General features: G+C 33.4%; 2 protein-coding genes across 2 annotated transcripts; both read right to left on the reverse strand.

Moving 5' to 3' along the window:
• Window positions 1-4,118: 4,118 nt before the first annotated feature.
• LOC115961968 lies at window positions 4,119-4,982 on the reverse strand. Its single transcript, XM_031080852.1, has one exon. The coding sequence runs from the start codon at window positions 4,980-4,982 to the stop codon at window positions 4,119-4,121; it is 864 nt and encodes a 287-aa protein (XP_030936712.1).
• A 7,491-nt stretch (window positions 4,983-12,473) lies between these two features.
• On the reverse strand, window positions 12,474-18,211 carry LOC115961969 (probable LRR receptor-like serine/threonine-protein kinase At3g47570). The gene is made up of 5 exons (XM_031080853.1): window positions 18,131-18,211; window positions 17,473-17,797; window positions 14,555-16,858; window positions 13,869-14,282; window positions 12,474-12,605 (listed from the first exon to the last, which is right to left on the reverse strand). Exons 1-5 carry the CDS (start codon window positions 18,209-18,211, stop codon window positions 12,592-12,594), a joined length of 3,138 nt encoding a protein of 1,045 aa, XP_030936713.1. The 3' UTR covers window positions 12,474-12,591.
• Between the last annotated feature and the right edge of the window lie 3,611 nt (window positions 18,212-21,822).

Raw genomic sequence — 21,822 nt, forward strand, 5'->3', positions numbered from 1 at the left:
AGCTTGTGAAGCTTGTTGGAAGATTTGTGCTTTGGGAAGAACACTTGAGTGTGCGCGCATTTGGTTTCGTCGGTGCCATATCGTCCACATTACCATAGCCATGAGATCCACGTCCTTTCTTTTTTCGTGAGTCAGGTTGATCAGTTCTTTGATACTTGAAACATTAAACTGTCCCCGATCTTCAAAGCCTGGGATGTTTTGCCAAATCTCATCCAGCATGGGGCATTTCCATAGAGCATGGGTTGTTGTTTCGGACTCCCCACCACACTCTTCGCATTTATCTTCGGTAAGGATCTTCCTCCTCAACAGATTGCGCTTAGCTGGTATGGCTTCTTTGCAAGCCCACCACATGAAGTTCCACACTTTATTTGGGACATTAAGCCCCCAAATCAACTTCCATACCTCAGTTTGCTGCTGTGTGTTACCTGCAGGAGCACCTAAAGAAGGTAGTTTAGTTAAGAATTTTGAACCCGAGTTTACCGTGTAGTTACCTGAGGGAGTGAAAGGCCAGATGATTTTGTCCTCTACAGGGGTGCGGCTCAATGGAATACTAAGAACCAGTGCGGCTTCTTCAGGTGACAACAACCCGTGCACTAAATTTGCATCCCATGTTCTTGTACTTGGATTAATTAGATCAGCAACTCTATCGTCTTCAAAACCTGGTACAATATCTGATAGGACTCGTGGATGTTCCTGTGATGGTAACCAGGCATCATTCCAAATACTAATATCCTCTCCACACCCCACCCTCCATCTAGCACCCTTTATTAGGACATCTCTTCCTTTTAGGATACTATGCCAAGCGTGTGATCCAGAGCTAGAATCTTGAGCCTCCCATAAACTACAATTTGGAAAGAACTTCATTTTAAAGATTCTATAGAATAGAGAATCCTTATTGTGAAGTAATCTCCAAGCTTGCTTAGCTAAGAGAGCATCGTTGAAATTGGCTAGATCCTTGAATCTCATTCCACCTTCTTTTTTAGGAAGACACAGTGTATCCCATTTCACCCAATGGACTTTTCTTTGTTCTCCTTTCTGACCCCACCAGAATCTTCTTATTAGGCTCTCAATTTCTGAAGAAAGCCCTATTGGAAGTTTGAAGCAACTCATGGTGTAGGTTGGAATAGCCTGAACAACTGCTTTGATTAATATCTCCCTTCCAGCTTGTGATAGGAGTTTCTCCTTCCAACCCTGCAATTTCTTCCAAACTCGATCCTTTATGTAATTGAAGCTTGCTTTTTTGTTTCTATCTACCAATGAGGGTAATCCCAGGTATCTTTCATACTGAATAATTTCTGGAACTCCCAAAGCCAACTTGATTTGATTTCTAGTATCATCAGTGGTAGATTTATTGAAGAATATTGTCGTCTTGCTTCGGTTAATCTGTTGTCCTAAGCAACTTCCATACACCTCTAGGATGTCTAAAACTTGTTGGCACTCCTCAATGGTGGCCCTACAAAACAGCAAGCTATCATCTACAAACAAAAGGTGTATTAGGTGTGGGCTATTTCTACAAAGAGAGTAACCCTTAATATATCCTTGGTGAGCAGCTTTATTGATTAATCCATTAAAACCTTCAGTACAAAGTAAGAAAAGGAAAGGAGAGAGAGGGTCTCCCTGTCTGATGCTCCTAGATGGTGTGATCATGCCCTTGGGTTCTCCATTCACCAATATCGAGTATGTCACAGTTTTAACACATAACATCATGAGATCAATCCAGTGCTCTGTGAACCCCATTTTTTCCATGACTGATTGTAGGTAGGGCCATTCCACTCTATCATACGCTTTACTCATGTCCAGCTTGATGGCCATATAACCTTCCTTCCTTGTGTATTTCTGCATGCTGTGTAAAGACTCAAAAGCAACCAGAATATTGTCAGAAATAAGGCGGCTTTTTGTAAAAGCACTTTGATTCTCAGTGATAATATTAGGCAAAATTTTCTTAAGTCTATTTGCAAGAACTTTTGAGAAAATTTTATACAAAATATTGCACAAACTGATAGGTCTAAATTCAGAAGTAGATTCAGGATTATTCTTTTTTGGAATGAGGGTGATAAAAGTGTGATTTAGGTGCTCAGGTAAAGTGGCAGAATTAAGATAATGCAACACAGTTTTAGAAATGTCATCACCAATTAAATTCCAATAGTATTGATAAAAGAGGAGTGGCATACCATCTGGCCCTGGGGCCTTTAGCGAGGCCATTTGGTTAATGGCTTGCTTTACCTCCAGATGGGTGAACTCAGCTGAGAGCTTGAAGTTCATTTCCTCGGTAATCACAGTTTGAATAGAATCTGTAGCCGACGAACAGTATTGCTGGTTCGTTGAGCTAAAGAGGGTCTAATAATACTGTACTAGACAGTCCGCTATGCCTTCATTGTCCTCAACCACACGGCCATTGGAATCCTTCAGCTTCCGGATTAAATTTTTCCTCTTTCTTTGTGAAGCGTGGCTATGAAAGTATTTTGAGTTTCTATCTCCAAATTTTGCCCACATGACTTTTGATCTCTGGAACGAAAGTCTGTTTTCCTTATCCACCAGTTCAGCTATCTCCTTCTTCAAATCTCGGACTTGATGGTTATTTCCGGATCTCATAGCTACTTTTTCAGCCTCTTTTAGTTCCTTTCTCTTTCGACTCAACACCATTCTAACATTGCCAAAATAGTTCATGTTCCATATTCTTAATTCTTTGCCACATTTGTCTATTTTACGAATTACATGATCATGAGCACCTTCGTCTTCCCTAGATAGCCACACCGCTTCTACAATATCTGAACACCCTCGATCTGAGAGCCACATTTCTTCAAACCTGAATGGTTTTGAGAAAGACGGGATGTCCAAACCATCCAAGGTGATCCACAAAGGAGAATGATCAGAGGAGTCTGAATGCAAGTGATGTATTTTTGTACCCGAAAATTTCATGAACCAATCATGGTTGGATAACCCTCGGTCCAGTCTCTCCCATAGTGAATGTCCATCAGCAAAATGCTTTCTCCATGTGAATTGCTCTCCCACATACCCAAGGTCAAGAAATCCGCACTCATCAATGACATCCCTGAAAAGTTGCATCTGAGCTTGACTTCTGTTATTGCCTCCCAATTTTTCTGAGTGTCTTGTGATTTCATTAAAGTCTCCAGCACAAAGCCAAGGAAGGTCATGTTTATTATTGAGTAAGCGAAGTTTGTTCCAAGCTTCAATCCTTTTGTGTGTTGCCGGCTCACCATAGAAACCTGTGAATCTCCATGCTTCGTCACTTCCTTTATTGATTATTGAATCTATGTGATATTTAGAAAAAGAATCCACATGAACATCAAAGGAATTTTTCCAATACAGAGCCAATCCCCCACCACCTCTAGGATTTCTATCAACGTAAAACAGATTATCGAACTTAATATTCCTTTGAATTTCTTTTAGCCTAGCTTCATCCGTCCATGTTTCGGCTAAAAACACGACGGAGGGATCTTTAGCCCAAATCAATACTTCAAGCTCATTTCCTGTACGCAGGTTCCCAAGTCCACGACAGTTCCATACTAAGAGACTCATTGTGCTTGGCGGGGCTGCTGAGCAGCCTCCACCATTAGATTTTGTTGACTGTCTTCCTTCGAAACCTATAGTTTTTTGGCAGGTAACTCAGGAAAAAACTCCATTACTTCTTCTCTGCTTCTTTTTGTATCCGTGGGTCCATGTAATGTGTCAATCTCCATATTAGTTTCTCGTGCCAACCTTTTCCACGTGCGTAGAGTTCTATTTGATGGAGTAGGAGATGTTGGGTTCTCTATCATGTGGGTTGCATGCTCCTGACTTACTGCATATTGTGCTGGCGGTGAGGGAGTTGCTTGCTGCCCATTTTTAGCTAAGCCTTGAGAGGTGTCAGCTGTCCTAGGATCCACATGCTCCCCTTTTTTGTCATACTTTCCAATAGCCAAGTCTAATTCCTGAATCTGCGCTTCAAAATCAGCGTGATTAGTATGGAAAGAATTTAAATCCGGATTGGAATCAATTACCTTTAATGTCGGGTTGCTAGTATCTTGGTGTTTTTGCGTGATTTGCTCCCCCGCAACTTGAATTTCCATAATTGTCACACGCTCCAGGTCCGCTCCAGCCACCTCACCGGAGTTAGATCATTCCAGATTTTCTCCTCTTGTCTTAGCCGTCGTCGCAGATGGCTTCTCGGTGGTTGCAGGTTGAGAGTGTTTTGTAGCGCCTCCCAGACCATCGCCCAAACTAGCAACCACGATGAATGGAGTTCTTCCCGGGTTATATGGTGCAGCTCTTAGCCATGGTCCATATTCATAAGGTTCTATGTTTGCTGAATCCTTCCTTGCTAACCAGGTCTCGCAATCTTTTCCATCATGAGAAATCATACCACACCAGTTACAGAAATTGGGTAGTTTCTCATATTTAAAAGAAACCCAGATTTCTTCCTCTGCGTCCAGTGTAATCCGTCGACCCCGGCAGAGAGGCTTTGAGATATCAATTTCTACATGGACACGTAAAAACTCCCTTCCCACCAACTCGCTGAGATTCTCACACGGAGATACTTGTCCAAGTGTTTCTCCCAACTCAATTGCCATCTCAGAGTCCAGTAAACACATCGGCAAACCATGTATTTGCACCCAAAATTTCAGTTTGGTGAACCTCAAGTACCTTGACGGTATAGACCCATCAAATCTCTGTAACAAGACAGCATGTTTATCAAACGTCCATGGTTCATTAGCAAGGACCCGTTCTGCATCAGATTTGAGTTCAAATACGAACAAGAGTAGATGGTCGCCCGCTTCGCGCACCTTGAAGTCCTTTTTGGCTCTCCACAGAGGTTTAAACGTGCGGCCTATTGCTTCCACATTAAGGGCTCTCTTGGTAAGGAACTTGGCAGCCAAAACATACTCCTTGCTTCGTAAGTTTTTGGATTTCGATAGACTAAGCTTCACATCTTCCTCGTCTGTCAATGAAAGTTTCTTCCAGTCGTAAAGTATATCTTCCATGAAGGCAAAGCTATGTTGAAAGGATATAATGGAGAAGAATAGACCACGTGTACCAGGGACAAAGGTCAAAGAAAACCCTACAGCTAGAAAAGATTAGCAGAGGGGGAGGTTTATCATTCCAGGGAAGATAACGGCGTTCTACATTCTAGTCTCTCTAGAGAGAAACTAGGGCGAGAAAAAAAATCAATAACTTAAGGAAGAGCCAGCTTGTAAGCAATAGAACCAAGCTTTTGCAAAATATGAAAAGGACCAAAAAATCTAGGAGAAAGCTTGTTGAACTCTTTGGGCCTCAAGGAAAGCTGCCTATAGGGCTGGATTCTCAAATAAACCCACTCCAAATTGAAACTCATACCCAATAATGTTTTATCGTTGGAAGTGGTCTATGTCCAGCCAAAACAAAAGGAACTCATTTGCCATTCCACTCTCTCTCTCAAATCCACTAGTTATCTCTTTTACCCGTAATTTTATATAATTATACTTCATACACAATTTTTATGAACATTCCTAATATTAATTTGATTTTCAGTGAACCTATCTTTACTCATGAGGGTTGAAATTACTGCGTAATTTTATCAAAAAGTAAATTTGCAACTGTGCATTTAATAAATCAAGTTCTGTTATTCCACACTTTACAATTTATTTTATTATAGTCATATTATAATTTTTATTTTACATAGTGTTTCTTTTTCTTTTTTTGCTTATTTTTCATTTATTAAAGTCTACCAAAACATATGAATATGGATATGAAAATTTTAGAAAAAATAAAGGAAGAAAAATAATAATTAAATCAATAGCAATAAGTCCTTTTTAAAGAGGCACATTTATGGAACATCTCATTGAATCTCGAAAAAGATCTATCAGAGAAATTTGTTACTAGCAAATTAGCAATAACCAAAGAGAAATGATATGTTTACAATATTTTTACAACAAATCGTAAGTGACAAGTTATTACTGATTGTTATTGTTAGGACAAAAAAGTAATCTTAGTGTTAGTTTCAAATTTGAACCAATAAATGACAAAAATATTAGAGGAAATTTTTAATGGTTTACATTTATTGTCAAAACTACAAGTTATAAAAGAGCTTTTACAAATGTAGGGAAACACTATTGATGAAGTTATGCATCACACTTAAAACAATTTAATCTATGATAAGGTTTTAATTTTTTAATTTTTTTTTATCTAAGATAAAAATCTTATGCTAACCTAATTTAAGTATATGTGTGTGAAACTCTCACATTAAGACTTAAACCCTACGAGCATTCACATCCCAAAATTCTATCATATCCTATTTTACCATCCCAAAAAGTTACTTTATCAATTATACCATACCATTTTACAATACTCTCAGCATCCCAACTTTTATTTTACAATACAACACATTAAAATAATATTTCTACATAATAAAATAATATATCCCAAAACCCAAATAAAAACAAAAACCCAAAACCCAGTGTGAGAGAGAGAGAGAGAGAGAGAGAGGAATTGATAAAGTGAATAAAATATTATTATTATTATTTTTTTTTTAAGAATTGAGCAACAGTGCAATTCTACCTTTGAACCTTTAGAATTGCACTGTAGCATTATTGCAAATTTTTTTTGCAATAGTTGGTCTTTGCAAGTCCCAATGCTGGGCTTGTTTGGTGCATTAATGCTAAAATTCTCTTACATATAGTATTTGCAATACCAAATGCGAATGCTCTAACCGTTACTCCTCCCACTTCACAGAAATTTATGCATATTGAATGATTGTCATGCTAAATTTTCGTGATGATGAATCAATAATAAATGTGTATGGAATGGGTAAAATTTATCCTCGCATCATACGTTTACATAATCAATTCAAACTTTGCAGAAACCAAAAACCAATAAGACTAGAAAATAGAAATTGCTTGAACCAATGTTAGGATGACTAAAAAGTCAGGTTTCGTTAGCTTACAGTAGCCAATCACAGTGTGGAATTTTGGTTTTGAAAACAGAGCACCATAATAAACAAGGACTACAATACAGAACCTAGAAAGGCTCTCAACTCTCAAGCCGAACCCAGGCCCAGGTCCTTTATCTCTGGGCCTGAACTTGACCAGATGCATTAATTGGAGGTGGAGCAAACTGAACAATACTATAGTGTCTGAAATTGTCTAACCAAGTCATCATCATGGCTGACTATGACTTGCCTTTTACAAGGAGATTCTAGCCCTTTGCCCTTAATTTTTAAAAAATTTAGCAATATGCCCCTATTTCGAAACTATATAGGGATATGCCCCTGTTTCGATACTCGATTACCTTAAAATCGAGTTTCAATGAAATACTCGATTCGTAGAAAATCGAGTTATGCCGAATAAAACTAAAAAAAAAAAAAAAAGCAAGGAACTCGATTTTAGGGAAGTCGAGTTCAAAAACGCCGCTATAGTGCTTTAAAACATCACTATAGGGCTTAAAAACGCCACTATAGAGCCACTTGAACCTGGTATGGGACTTATAAAAATTTTTTGCAGAAAACGCCGCTATAGGGCTCTAAAACATCACTATAGGGCCTAAAAAAATGCCACTATAGGCACCCAGAACAGGGTGATTACACTAATAAAAAATTTTTGCAGGAAAACGCCGCTATAGGGCCTTAAAACGTCACTATAGGTCTTAAAAACGCCACTATAGGGCACCCTGAATATGGACCAATCACACTTATAAAAAAATTTGCAAGAAAACGCCGCTATAAGGTTTTAAAACGTCACTATAGGGCTTAAAAACGCCACTATAGGGCTCCCTGAATATGAGGCAGTTACACTTATAAAATTTTTTTTTGCATGGAACTCGATTTCCTAAAACTCGAGTTCCATGGAAATTTTTTTTTTTTTTTATAATATTTTTTTAAGTTTGATCGGGCATAACTCGATTTTCTACAAATCGAGTATTTAATTGAACTCGATTTTAGGATAATCGAGTATCGAAACAGGGGCACACTCCTATATAGTTTGCAAACAGGGGCATATTGACAATTTTTTTTTTAAATTAAGGGTAAAATGCCAGAATCTCCCCTTTTATAAGTTACAGCTCTTTCCTTCAGCTAAAATTAGCAGCATTGATTACAAGACTTTTAGCAAAATTTTGATTTTCAATAACAAGACTTTTAGAAATTTCAGTTCCTCAGTCAAATGACCCACAAATGAGAAAATTCCTCGCTGTGTTTGTAATTCGTGCATAGTAACAAGAATTTCTTTCCAAAAAATATTTCTCTAAAGACTCAAATCTCTAGCAAACAACAAAGCTATCATGTAAACTGCTAATCAACACCGTTTTGGGGACCCCAAACCAGGACCCAATCTCTCGACCCAACCCAAATTCTTTGTTTCTCATTTGTTACTAACAATAAACAAAATATAATAAAAATATTAGATTAATATATATATATATATATATATATATTTTTTGGTTTTCATTTATTGTCAAAACTACCAGTTATAAAAGAGATTTTACAAATAGAGGAAAACATTTAATTGATGAAGTTATATATATATATATATATATATATATATATATATTTATATAAGGGTCATAAATTAATTCTTTTCCAAATATATTTATTGCTTATAGAATTTTATTGATAATATAGTACATGTTAGTATGTTAGAGTTGCTTAAATAGAAAGAAAATTTTCAAAATTAAATTGATAAAATCTTACCTATGATTTATTATGTCACAAAAAAGACTAATAAATTAACAATATTACCAACTGAAAAAAAAAAATACTAACAAAATATGAATACAAACACTTCATTTTGGCGTACAATTACAAGCTCAAGTGTCAAACCATTGTCATGATCCAGTTTGATTTCTATTTATACCTTCTTTTTATTTTAATTTTTTAAAATAATTTGTTAGTTAGGAATGTGGATTAAAATCCAAAAAGTCTTTGTTGGAAAAAACCTAAGAGTATGTTTGGTACGCTGTAATAGCTCCTATAATGGAATAGTTATTTATGTATAATATCAATTTGGTCATTTGGTTGCATCTTTATTACATGGGTTAGTTATTACATTGGAATAACTATTCTTTAAATTGAAGAATAACTATTCCTCTTTAAAATGGATATAATAGCTATTCCTTAGTATATATAATAGGTTTTAAAATCAATATATTTCCAAAAATATAAAAATTTCCTTATACATCATCTTTTATAAGTTTTCCATATGTAACAACCAAACTTATGAATAGTAACAGTTATTTCATTACAATGTTTTCTATTCCCAGTAATAAAGATTACTATTCCTAATGTAATCTACATTCAATGTACCAAACGCACCCTAAAAGTTTTAGTTGAGTTACAAGACTCTTAGCTTATTCTTTATGTATGTGTTTTTGTCGTATTCTTTATGGATTTTTCCTACAACTTTATGTTTTACCATTTATTAATTCTCTTCTATTGTTAAATTTATGCATCAAGCTTAAAATAGTTTAATCTATATTGAGTGTGTATACGAAATTTGTCCCCCCAAATCACACGTTCACATAATCAATTCAAAGTTTGGCAGGAAACCCAAAAAAAGAGGGTTGGGGGGGGGGGGGGGGGGTTGGGGACCTAAGTGAGAAATTTGTTTTCCACAATCTATTGAATCCACCATTTTCAAATGCGCCTGGACCAACTTATATTGTTGGAAAATATTGCAAGTGAAGTCTTATGAATCAGAAAATAGCTAAAGTTTTTAGCAGCCAAAGACTAGAAAATAGAAATGGCTTGAACCAATGTTAAGATGACTAAATAGTCATCTTATTAGTTATGTTATGAATGAAAACACTATAATAAATAATTTTGGATACATAAAACTTATAAGTTATGGGTTTGATGAAAATTGACTTTTCATGAAACAATAAAGTAATACCTCAGGTCTTTACTGGTATTTTCAAGAATCCAATGAAAGTTCAAAGGAAAATAATCTTTAGCAAATTTTTGGGGATTTGCAATCATAGCCTTGTTGGGTTCAATAGAAAACAAGTTTTGGTAAAATATTGTTTTTTGACATAACTGGAAGCATTGGGATTTCTTAGAAGAGTAGTTTGAATGGGATGAGTAGTAGTGGCAACTGTATATGGATCATATGAGGATGCAAGAATAGTTGAATAATTGGGTTTAGGAATGGTACCAAGGATAGTAAAGCAACTAGCAACTTCAACTGGTGAAGCAGGTTCATGCTTAACCAACTGTTTACCAACATTTGTAGCAAGTTGTTTATCTTTTGATCTTCGGCTTGCCATTATGGCACTGTAAATTCACGAGTGAGAAAACCAGGGAAAGAGTTTTGAGGACCTTTAATATATTCAATATCAAAATTAAAAATAAATAAATAAATAAATAAAAACACTTAAATTAATTTTCCATCTAGCAAAAATATGTTTTGAAGCAATATTTTCAACATCTTTTTCTATAACATACTTAGCACTTTTCCAATCAATACGTAGTAAAAACTTTTGGTTTAGTAAATCGCTTTAAAATTTAGAGATGCATAGTACTATAGATAAAATTTTCTTTTTAATAGTAATGTAATTAATTTGTGCAAAATTGGTAGGGATTTTGTAGTGTGCAAGTTAAATGTTTTTGCTTAGGTGAATGAACGTGATTATTGTGGTTTTCTTAACTTTCGTGATAGGTGTTAATGCATGCACAAAAATTTAAAATTTTAGATAAGACACATGGCGCAAAATTAGCTATCCAATTTAGAATTTAAATTATATTTTCTCTAGCTTTGATTTTAAATATATATATAAATATAGATATTTTTTTTTTTTTGGTTAGAAACACACACTTTAATAATTTATTATTATTACTATTATTTGCAAGTGAAAAAAATATGGATCAACCTTTAACCGAATGGACCTGATCCATCTATAACCTATTTAGGATGACTTATTTATGGCCCAAACTTGTACAAGTCAAGCTAAAGCCCAATCCACACCCATTTTCCATGACCATAATAGAGAGGGGGTTGCATAATAAGTTAATTCTATAGTGTACTTCTTGTTTCTTAAAAAAAAAAAAAAACAAAAACAAAAACAAAAAAAACAAAAAACTAAAACTTCATATATCATCCCTGTTGGGAAATTTAGACCCTGGTTGATAGAATTAACAAGTTTTAAACCCAAGTTATTAATTATATCTATTGTAAATAAATCTTGTTCAAATAAACAAACATCAATATATTAAGTCAAAATCATGCACAACTAAATAGTAAATAAGATAAGATATGATGACCCAGAAAAACCAATGAAACAAGCTAGTTTCACAGTAAAAAACCTGGGGGGCCAAAAAACAATCCACTACAATAAAAAGCAGTTTCAGATCTAGTACAAAACATTTGTCCCTAAACTCTACAATCTTAGTAGATAAACTTACAGTAGAAACCTTCACCGCTTCAGAACTTCTTAACTCTCCATATATGAATGCTCCACCCACAATCACAATTGAAACCTCCAACTGACTTCAAGAACCTCTTGAAGGTTTTCTTCACAGTAGCAAGTCTGTGGTGGTTGCTATAACTTTAACTTCTTCACCAATATAATCTTCAGATCTACTTTGAAACTCTTTGGTTTGGTGAAAGAGAGAAACTTAGTTACAAAATCCTAGCTGCATAAATGAAGTGTTTCTCTCTCTAAAAAGCCTTCTAATAGATGGTTTATAATGTCCTTATAATACTACTTCAAACGGTCTCAAATTGGGCTTCAAACAAATAAGTTATGGACTTGCGTTGTTGATTTTTGCTGATCCACGACGCTCGATTGATTGAGCTTGTGTCAAGGAGGTAGTAAATTTCTAGCTTCTATCAAGGAAGTATCGAGCTGCTATTGAGGTACATGCTGAAAATGTGCTAAAAATGTGTTTTTCTTAAGCTTTTCTTGAGCAAACTTTGTGTTTTCAACTTGGTCTTCAATTACAACTTTAAGACACATTAAAACTTAATAAAAGACACATAATTTGACATGGTTTGACAATACCAAAACACGACCCTAACAATCTCCCCTTTGTCAATCTATGACGAAACCTCAAGTACAAAAGTAAGTCCAATACATTAATAACCCGAATACAATGAATGAACCCTTATTCAAATAAACTAGTCTATCTAAAAACTACTAGTCCTGAGAAATCATAGCATGAACTAGGATTGACTGTTTTGATTGGCTCCATATCTATCTTTCCTAAAAGCACTTAATAAACGTGTTATGCGCACCATGTGAAAGACAATGATAGATAATAAACAAGTAAAATGCGTTTTGTCATAAAATATGCCAATTATATATATATATATATATATATATATATATATATGTCAACCTATCAATCTCTAAAATTTATTGAGCATGTAAATTCTATAGGATCCTTATTGTGAATAGCTTTTGCAATAAATATTATTCAATAGTACATTAAAGCGGTATATCATAAACAAGCTTGATACATATTACTCAAAGTTAATTAATGAAGAAAATTTTACAAGCTTGATATTGAAGGGGGAAAAAAAACAAAAACAACATGACTGCTATGGGATCGATACAGGATAGATAAGTTGCTGCAATGCTGTATATCATAAACTGGAAAACCTTGTGGACAACCTTGATAAGAAGTCATCATCCTTGTTCACCTATGATGGGGGAAGAGAATTTCAACATATTATAATTAACAAGTTTAGGATTTTTAAAAATTACAGTATGCCAGGTGAAGTTTTCCCTAAAGTAAAAAATAATTCAAATATTCATTATCAATAACTTAACTTGTAAATTAAACGTTCAATTTTGTTTTTACTAGTAAGAAAATTCATGATGCAAGAATGTCCATTTGTGGAATGAAAAATCTCAACTAGCTCAATATTTGTTGAATTGGTATCAATTAACTTAGATTTATTTAGACTTCCTCAAACCAGTTGTCAAGTCAGAAAATTTACTTTGAGGGGTATCTTATATATTAATTATGAATTGAATTCTATTACTCTGGAGTCTGGAATAAAAGAGTAAATATCACAAAACCATATGATATTTATTGTCAAAATAAAGTTTATTTTATATAAATTTATTGAACTATGATTAAATACCTTACAAAAAAATTTACAATGTATTTTGTTATTCTAACAAAATTATTTTTTGGTATGATATTTAAGTGGTTATGATAAATAAGTAAAATGCACTTATATCCCTCCAACTTGGACTATTTTTTAATTACACTCCATATTTTTTTAATCTGAATGTGGTGTTTATATAGCATGAAAACCATGTGGCTTGGGATTGTTTTAAAGGATAGAGACCAAATATGTAGCTTACCCCCTTTTCTTTAGTATTGTTTATATATATACTTATAGAAACAAGAATATTGGGGAAAAAAAATAAAAAAGTTTTTTTTTTTTCTACCATGTATAATAAAAAAATCATAAAACATTTTGGGGGCCTCTATATAGATCTGACTATGCGTCAAATGACTATATAATTTAGTACAATTGGAAGTCATTAAATCTTATGTCCTCGATAGAGACCTCTACATGTAGAATAATAAGATGTAAAGCCAATTTCCTGTCTTCAACGACAAAATTCACCGAATAGAAAATAGATTTCAATGGCATATTATGTGTTTAGGTATCATAGAAAGGTTCTTCTAAAAAAAAGGTATCATTGAAAGGTAATTGGGCTTATTCTCATACTAAGTATAACACAAGGAGTTTATAAAATTTCAAGTGGCATCAATCTTTTCAGCTTTGCTAGAATAAAGAAAATACTAACATAAAGGCATTTCACTACTAATTGCTATATGAATGTCCCTTTCATCCCTTAAAACATTTGGAGTGCAAATTAGATCATGCAGTGATTAGAGGATATGCTATCAAATTATAACATTTACCAAGACAAACAAAATTTACCTGTAGCTTGAAACCTTTGTCTGTGTATATTAGTTCCAAGAAATTTTTTTCGAATTGAGTGTAGCTCAATTATAACAGCACCCATGTTCATCCTTTCTCTTGGAAATTCAACGGAACAAGCAACTCCAATTTCAAGTATAAAAATCAAGCATTCTAGTCTCTTCGGACTTCCATTTTGGCTCTCATTGCAAGTAATGTCATTCACTCTATTCTCTCCTTCTCTTTCCCAAAGAAGGATAGGATCTATAATGTCAATTACTCGTTCCGGCAGGGCTACTTTAACAAATTCATGAAGGTTTAAACTATCTTGAAAAATGTTATCAGTTGGCTTTTTTCCCGTGAACATCTCTAACAATAATATGCCATAACTATATATATCACCATATATTGACACCTCGCTTCCCAGTCCATACTCTAAAATACATATAACAAATATGTAATATGTACATAGTTTTGTATCAAATGCAAAATGGGAAAGATATATAACCTAGTGGTATTAAAGGAGCTTTTACAATGGTATGTAATAAGAATTAAAAAAAGTAAGTGAATTTTTGTTGTATAAGATTCTATCTTCTAGATACAACACATCCTTCCTTTTTGAAATTGTTTTTTCAAGCTCTAAAATATAGTAAAAAACTAAAAAAAGAGGAAAACAATTAAATTTAAAAAAAGATAATGATATTTACCTGGAGGAGTATAACCAACTGTTCCTCTTACACCAATAGAGCTTGATTGGTTAATAGAAGAATCTTGGATAGCATTAAAAAGGAATCTTGCCAAGCCAAAGTCACCTACATGTCCAATCATTTCATCATCAATAAGGACATTGCTAGGCTTGAGATCACAATGAACGATTGGTGTTTGGCAATGATGATGAAGATAATCCAATGCATTAGCAACATCAATGGCAATATTCAACCTTTGAAGAAGACTCAAATTTCTTGGTTCCTCAAGAGTCTCATTTATTCTTGGAGTTGGATGCAGCCATTCATCTAGGTTTCCATTTCCCATGAACTCCATTACCAAAGCCTTAAAATCATGGCCTTGATAGTCAATACTAGAACATGATGTGAGGACCTTTACAATATTTCGATGTCTAATATTTCGTAAAGCCTCACATTCTATTTTGAAACTTTTGGAAGCTTCATGATGCAAAAGGTTAAAAAACTTAATAGCAACTGTATGTCTACCTTCATCAAGAATTCCTTTATACACAGACCCGAAGCTACCTGCACCAATTAAATTGGTAGAAGAGAACCCATTGGTCGCCTTTAGGAGACTTTGGTAAGAGAGATTCAAAAGAAAATTTCCTAAGTCACTTGAGATATTTTCTTTTCTTTTCTTTCTTAAACAAAAAAGATGTAGAAGTGACAAAACCAAAGATACTCCAAGAAGCCCAGAAAATATAGAGATCATTAATTTCAAGGTAAGGGTCAACTTTCTCTTTTTGGATTTTTCATATTTGCATTTAGGAAGTTGAAATTTAGGCATGCCCCCACAAAGCTTATCATTTCCTCTAATTGAAGTTGCACTCATATTCTTGAAAACTCCGTCTATTGGAACCTCACCCTCAAAATGGTTGAAAGATAGATTCAAAAATTGCAAAAAGACAAAGTTCTCCAAAACTTTTGGAATCTCTCCAGACAAATTATTGTTAGAAAGATCTAGAGATCTAAGGCCTCTTAATGATGCCAAAGATGGTGGAATAATCCCTTGAAATTGGTTTCTTCTCATTGCTAGAAATTCTAACTTTACGCAACTACCCAGACTTTCTGGAATTTTACCAAACAACATGTTTTCTGAAATATCCAAATATTCTAAAATTTTGAAATTCCCTAATTCCATGGGAATGACACCAGTAAATTGGTTGGCAGACAAATCTAGCCTAATTGGTGAGAATGAAAGACCAATGACCTGTGGGGATATCAAACCACTGAGATTGTTATTAGCAAGAAACAAATTGATCAAATTTTGGCACTTGCCTATGCTAAGAGGGATTTTGCCTTGAAGATTATTCTCGTATAAATACAAGTTTGTCAAGATGGTCAAATTTCCAAAAGAAAATGGAATCTTCCCAGATAAATTGTTTTCATGTAGTGCCAAAAATTGTAGCTTTTGAAACTTTCCAATTTCAGAGGGAATATTACCTGATAATTTGTTCTGCCACATATCAAGTCTCTCCATGTTGATCAAATTTCCTATTTCGGTAGGAATCTTTCCGTATATTTTATTAGTTTCTAGAAGCAACCAAGCGAGGCTAGTTGACAAATTGCCAATGCATTTGGGCAACTCTCCCCCAAATTTATTGATATTTAAAGCCAATACGGTCAAATAGGTGGTATTTGTCAAAGAACAGAGAAAATTCAAGTCATTTGCCCCTCCATTTCCAAGATTGTTACCGGTAATGACAAATCTTGAAAATCTATTTAGCTTCTCCAAAGAAGGAACTTTTCCCCTTAGTTTATTCCCATCCAATTCAAGTGTATCTAGATTTGTGGCATTAGAAATTGAAACTGGGATAGATCTAGTAAATCGGTTGTTGCCAATGTGTAATAGTTTGATATTTGGAAGAGTGATGCCTATGTTTGATGGAAGATGCCCCTGGATTTGGTTGTCTCCTATATCGAAGAGGTTTATTGAAGAAATATTGAAGACTGAGTGAGGAATTTTTCCAGACAACTTATTTACACCCAGACCAAGTTGTTCAAGCTTGGTCAACTGGCCAAAAGAATCTAGGATAATCCCATGCAAGTTATTATATGTTGAACCAAACAGTTCTAGAAACGATAAGTTTCCGAAAGAAGGTGGGATTCTTCCTATCAGATTATTGGAGCTCATAGAAAAAACTCGAAGTTTTGACATGGTGCCAAGCATTGCAGGGATTTCTCCCGTCAAAAGGTTGTTACGGACACGAAGCTCTTCAAGGCTAGAGCAATTGGATATATTGCTTGGAATTTTGCCACTAAAAGTGTTATTGGACACAAGCGCGGCTTAATGTATTTGGGGGCCTAAAGCGAAAATTGATTATCTTGTTTTAGATGCAAAATTATTACTAATTAACATGAATTATGTAGATTTTTTTTTCTTTTTTTTAGAAATTTTATACACAGAAAAAATTTGACAAAATTTTTCATACTTGTTGATGTGGTAAATTGATAATGGTAAGTAAAAGAGTGGTGTTAGTGGTAGACTTAGATAAAAACTAGTAAAAGTTTGCCAACTAAACTTTTATTATTATTCTTTTTTTTTTCTTAGAAGTGCAACATTCACAATTTTTTTTTTTACAACAAATCTTAGGTTTTAAGTTGCTTTTTGTTTTCTACTTGAAAATATCACTATAATTATTTTTTTGCCATCAGTAATAGGCTTTAACAACTTACTACATAGCATTAGTTGTAAAAGTATTGTGAAAAATATTGTGGATGTTGCAATTTTTATCTATTTTTTATTTGTTTTTCATCTGGTAAAAAAATATTATTTTATTTATTGATTATAAATAACCCTATTGGTTAAAATATGGGGGCCTTTTTTTTACTTGGGGCCTTAGGCGACCGCATCTCTTGCTCCACCATTCAGCCAGCCCTGATTGGACAATAGTAAGAACTGCAATCTCGTAAACGACCAATTTCTAGAGGGATTTCATCAGGAAAACTATTGTTTTGGAGGGTAAGAATTCTCAAAAAACATAAATTTCCAACATGTGGTGATATAGAGCCTACCAGTTTCGAAGATTGTAGGTCCAACATGGTGACCCTCTGATGTCGTCGACCACAGGTGACACCTCGCCATCGACAAAAGTGGAAGCTGTCATTCCAAGAGCTCATAACTTGGAAAGGGTCATTAATGATCTTGGCTTTGAACTCAAGCAACGCCAATCGGTCCGTCTCATTATTCCCGCCAACTACAGAGGTGACTAAAAAGCCACACCCCTAGAAAAAAATAAAGGCACGCATACAAAAGGATGGTGGAGCTGAACTCAACTGAGAAAGCCCCATGCAAGGTCAAGCTTGGTACGATTGGGTGGGTATTAGACTATTAGTTTGTGGAAACAAAACAAAGGGTTTGATTTCGCTGCTTAGCGCTCAAGGAAAAGCACACATATATATAGTTGAAAATTGGAAGGGAACGAACTTAACATGTAATGGTCAATGGTCCATATACTCATTTCCTAGCATACTTTTATATCAATCCAAATTGAAATATACCTAACACCTAATAATGTTTTACCATACTTTTGCAATCCAAATTGAAACTCATCATACCCAGACCCAGACCCAGTAATGTTTTATCGTTCGAAGAAGTGGTCTATGTCCAGCCAAAAACAAAAGGCACTCGTTGGCCATTCCTTTCTCTCTCTCTCTCAATTTTTGTGAACATTCCTAATATTAATTTGATTTTAAGTGAATCTATCTTTACTCATGAGGGTTGATATTATTGCGTAATTTTATCAATAAGTAAATTTGCAATTGTGCATATAATAAATCAAGTTTTGTTACTCCACACTTTACAATTTATTTTATTATAGTCATATTATAATTTTTATTTTAGATAGTATTTCTTTTATTTTTTATTTATTAAAGTCTACCAAAACATATGAATATGGATATGAAAATTTTAGAAAAAAAAGGGAAGAAAAATAATGATTAAATCAATAGCAGTAAGTCCTTTTTAAAGAGGCTCATTTATGGAACGTCTCATTGAATCTCGAAAAAGATCTATCAGAGATGTTACTAGCAAGTTTCTCCAAAAAAAAAAAAGAGATTTTACTAGCAAATTAGCAATAAACAAAATGAAACAAAAATATTAGAGGAAATTTTTTATGGTTTACATTTATTGTCAAAACTACAAGTTATAAAAGAGCTTTTACAAATGTAGGGAAACACCCTATTGATGAAGTTATGCATCACACTTAAAACAATTTAATCTATAATAAGTGTTTTTTTCTTTTTTCTTTTTTCTAAAATAAAAATATTATTCTAACCTAATCTAAGTGTATGTATGCGAAACTCTCATGTGAAGACTTAAACCTTGACCCTTACTTCTCTCACCCCACAAAAATTTATACATATGGAATGATTGTTACGCTAAAGGTACGTGGTAATGAATCTATAATAAGTGTATATGCAATAGGCAAAATTTATCCCTGCATCATACGTTTCACATAATCAATTCAAACTTTGCAAAAACCAATAAGACTAGAAAATAAAAATTGCTTGAACCAATGTTAGGATGACTAAAAAGTCAGGTTTGGTTAGCTTGCACTAGCCAATCACAGTGTGGAATTTTGGTTTTGAAAACAAAGCACCATCATAAACAAGGACTACAATACAGAACCCCGAAGGGCTCTCAACTCTCAAGCCGAACCCAGGCCCAGGTCCTTTATCTCTGGGCCTGAACTTGACCAGATGCTTTAATTGGAGGTAGACCTAACTGAACAATACTACAGTTTTAGCTTATTCTTTAGGTATGTTTTTTGTCGTATTCTTTATTGATTTTTCCTACAACTTTCTGTTTTACCATTTATTAATTCTCTTCTATGGTTAAATTTATGCATCAAGCTTAAAACAGTTTAATCTATAATGAGTGTGTATACAAAATTTGTCCCCAAATCATAATTAATTCAAAGTTTGGCGAGAAACCAAAAAAAGAAAAAAAAGGGACTCATGTGAGAAATTTGTTTTCCACAATCTATTGAATCCACCATTTTCAAATGCGTCTGGACTATTGTTGGAAAATATTGCAAGTGAAGTCTTACGAATGAGAAACAGTTGAAGTTTTCAGTGGCCAAAGACTAGAAAATAGAAATGGCTTGAATCAATGTTGAGAATGACTAAAAAGTCAGGTTTGGTTAGCTTGCACTAGCTCACATCACATAGCACCACTAATAATAATGACAAAGACTAAAACTCAAATTCCTTTGATATTTTTGATGAACACAAATTCCATTGACGTATATGTTTTTTAACAACAGAAAGTTATTTTGTTAAGCATATACTCTCTATTTACGCTGTTGAATTTATTCTAGATAGTTTTATGTTTAAAGAGATCCACATGTGGACATAATTATGGCAAATTACGATATGGTACATTATTATAATTTACAATTAAGATTGTAAATGCCAACTTCAAGAGTAATTATTGAATACTCTTGGAGTACTTCCCACTTATATAACAGTGAGTTTCACTAATTAAATTTATTGTAGGACTCACTACTTCCGGAGTATTTAATAATTTTCCCAGTTTCAATACAAATACAATTTCAGACTGAGAGTATGTTTAGTAACTGTTTTTTCCCCTTATTTTATGTTTTCAAAACAGTTTTCTATTTTTAAGACTAAAAAACTGGTTTGGTAACCCAAAATGGATAGAAAACAAAAATTGTTCTCAAAACTCAATTTGTGAAGGAAATTGAAAACATGCAAAAGGCCATTTTCAGTTTCTAATTTTTAAAAGTCAATGAAAAAACGCATTTAATTTAATGAATCTGTCTAATTTAATGAGTTAGCATTAGAGTTCAAATCCTAGTAACAACATATTTTAGTATTTTCTATTTTTTTTTTTAAAAACTATCTTTTAAATTTTTGAAAATAGAAAACAAAAACGGTTACCAAACATAACCTGATCTTCTTCTAAAAAAAAAAAAAATGTTCTCTGTTTTCAAAATAACATTGAATAATAATAAATAATAGGAGTAGAGTAAATAATAAGAAATTGATATTGATTAGAGCTGAGCAAAGACCTAGAAAACCTAACTCAATCACCCTACCCAACTTGACCAAAAGGTCTTGGGCGGATTAAATGGCTGTTCAGGTTGGATCTAGGTTAAACTAATGAGTTTCCTTCGGATTTCAAGTCAGTTTCAGGTTTAGCCAACTTTAACTAACCCACTCAACCTAAGAGAGGGGGTGAAAAAAAATCACTAATTAGATTCATCAATCTGAAAATTTTATAAGTTATGGCAGACTTTTTACTTTCATGAAGAATGATATTCTCCATGATTGCAAATTCACTAGGTTCATAACTTCTATATTAATACTGTCATAATATTTATTTATTTTTCTCAAAAAAATATTTTTTTATTTTTTATTTTACATTTTTTTTGTATTTTTTTTGCCCCATATTCGTATTTAAATTCTCAAATAAAAAATCTATAATTTTTTTATTCTTTTTAATGTTAGATAGCCTTTTTTTTTAAACTTAATTTCCTTAAAAAAAAAATGGTTAGATAAATTTTATAGTTGCTCAGTTGGTCAAGCACTCCCAAGAAATAATAATAATAATAATAATAATAATAATAATAGTAGTAGTAGTAGTAGTAATAGTAGATGAAACTAAGAAAAACTTAAATTAGAATTCCAAACTAAAATTCTAATTTTGTGCCATGTATCATAAATTATTTATTCTTAAAAATTTTTATTTCTTAATTTTAGCATATATTAATAGAAAAAGCTAAAAAAAAATTCCAATTAGGTTCTAAATTGAATTCTAATTGTTGTCTAATTTTGCGCCATGTGTCCTATTTAAGTTTTTTTTTTTTTTTGGTTTTAGATGAATTAATGAGATGCAAAAGACGGAGAGTCTAATATAAATAAATTATCAAGAACTCAATAAAAAAAAATAATAGCATGTTACAGTGATGAATACTCTAACTATTAGGAGATAAATTAGCTAATAGTTATAGCTAAGCCGGCTCTCAACACCAAAAGTCAAAACTCTACTAAGAAATAGACTAGCTAATAATTACAATTAAGTTAGCTCTCAACACCAAAACTTGAAGCTGAAATTTAGCTAATAATTACAGCTAAATTAATTCTCAACACTGTAAGTCAAATTTGAAATTAAAGAGGCATAATTGAGAATACAAAACAAGTGGCTAGTTCCTATCAAAAAAAAGGAAAAGAAGAAAAAAGAGGCTAGTTGTACCCTAAGAGATTAGAAAGGGTGGCTGACTGAT

This window comes from Quercus lobata, chromosome 9 (assembly GCF_001633185.2).
Source record: "Quercus lobata isolate SW786 chromosome 9, ValleyOak3.0 Primary Assembly, whole genome shotgun sequence".
NCBI classification, from domain to species: Eukaryota; Viridiplantae; Streptophyta; class Magnoliopsida; order Fagales; family Fagaceae; genus Quercus; species Quercus lobata.

What these genes read in the sequence shown, in the direction of transcription:
- LOC115961968 (XM_031080852.1), bottom strand. Translation starts at nt 4,982, where the DNA reads ATGGAAGATATACTTTACGACTGGAAGAAACTTTCATTGACAGACGAG.
- LOC115961969 (XM_031080853.1), bottom strand. Translation starts at nt 18,211, where the DNA reads ATGGCCAACGAGTGCCTTTTGTTTTTGGCTGGACATAGACCACTTCTT. An exon ending in ATTACTGGGTCTGGGTCTGG is followed by an intron (nt 17,798 to 18,130) that starts GTATGATGAGTT and finishes ATTTTTTTCTAG; the next exon opens with GGGTGTGGCTTTTTAGTCAC. An exon ending in AGTTGGTTATACTCCTCCAG is followed by an intron (nt 14,283 to 14,554) that starts GTAAATATCATT and finishes TATGTATTTTAG; the next exon opens with AGTATGGACTGGGAAGCGAG.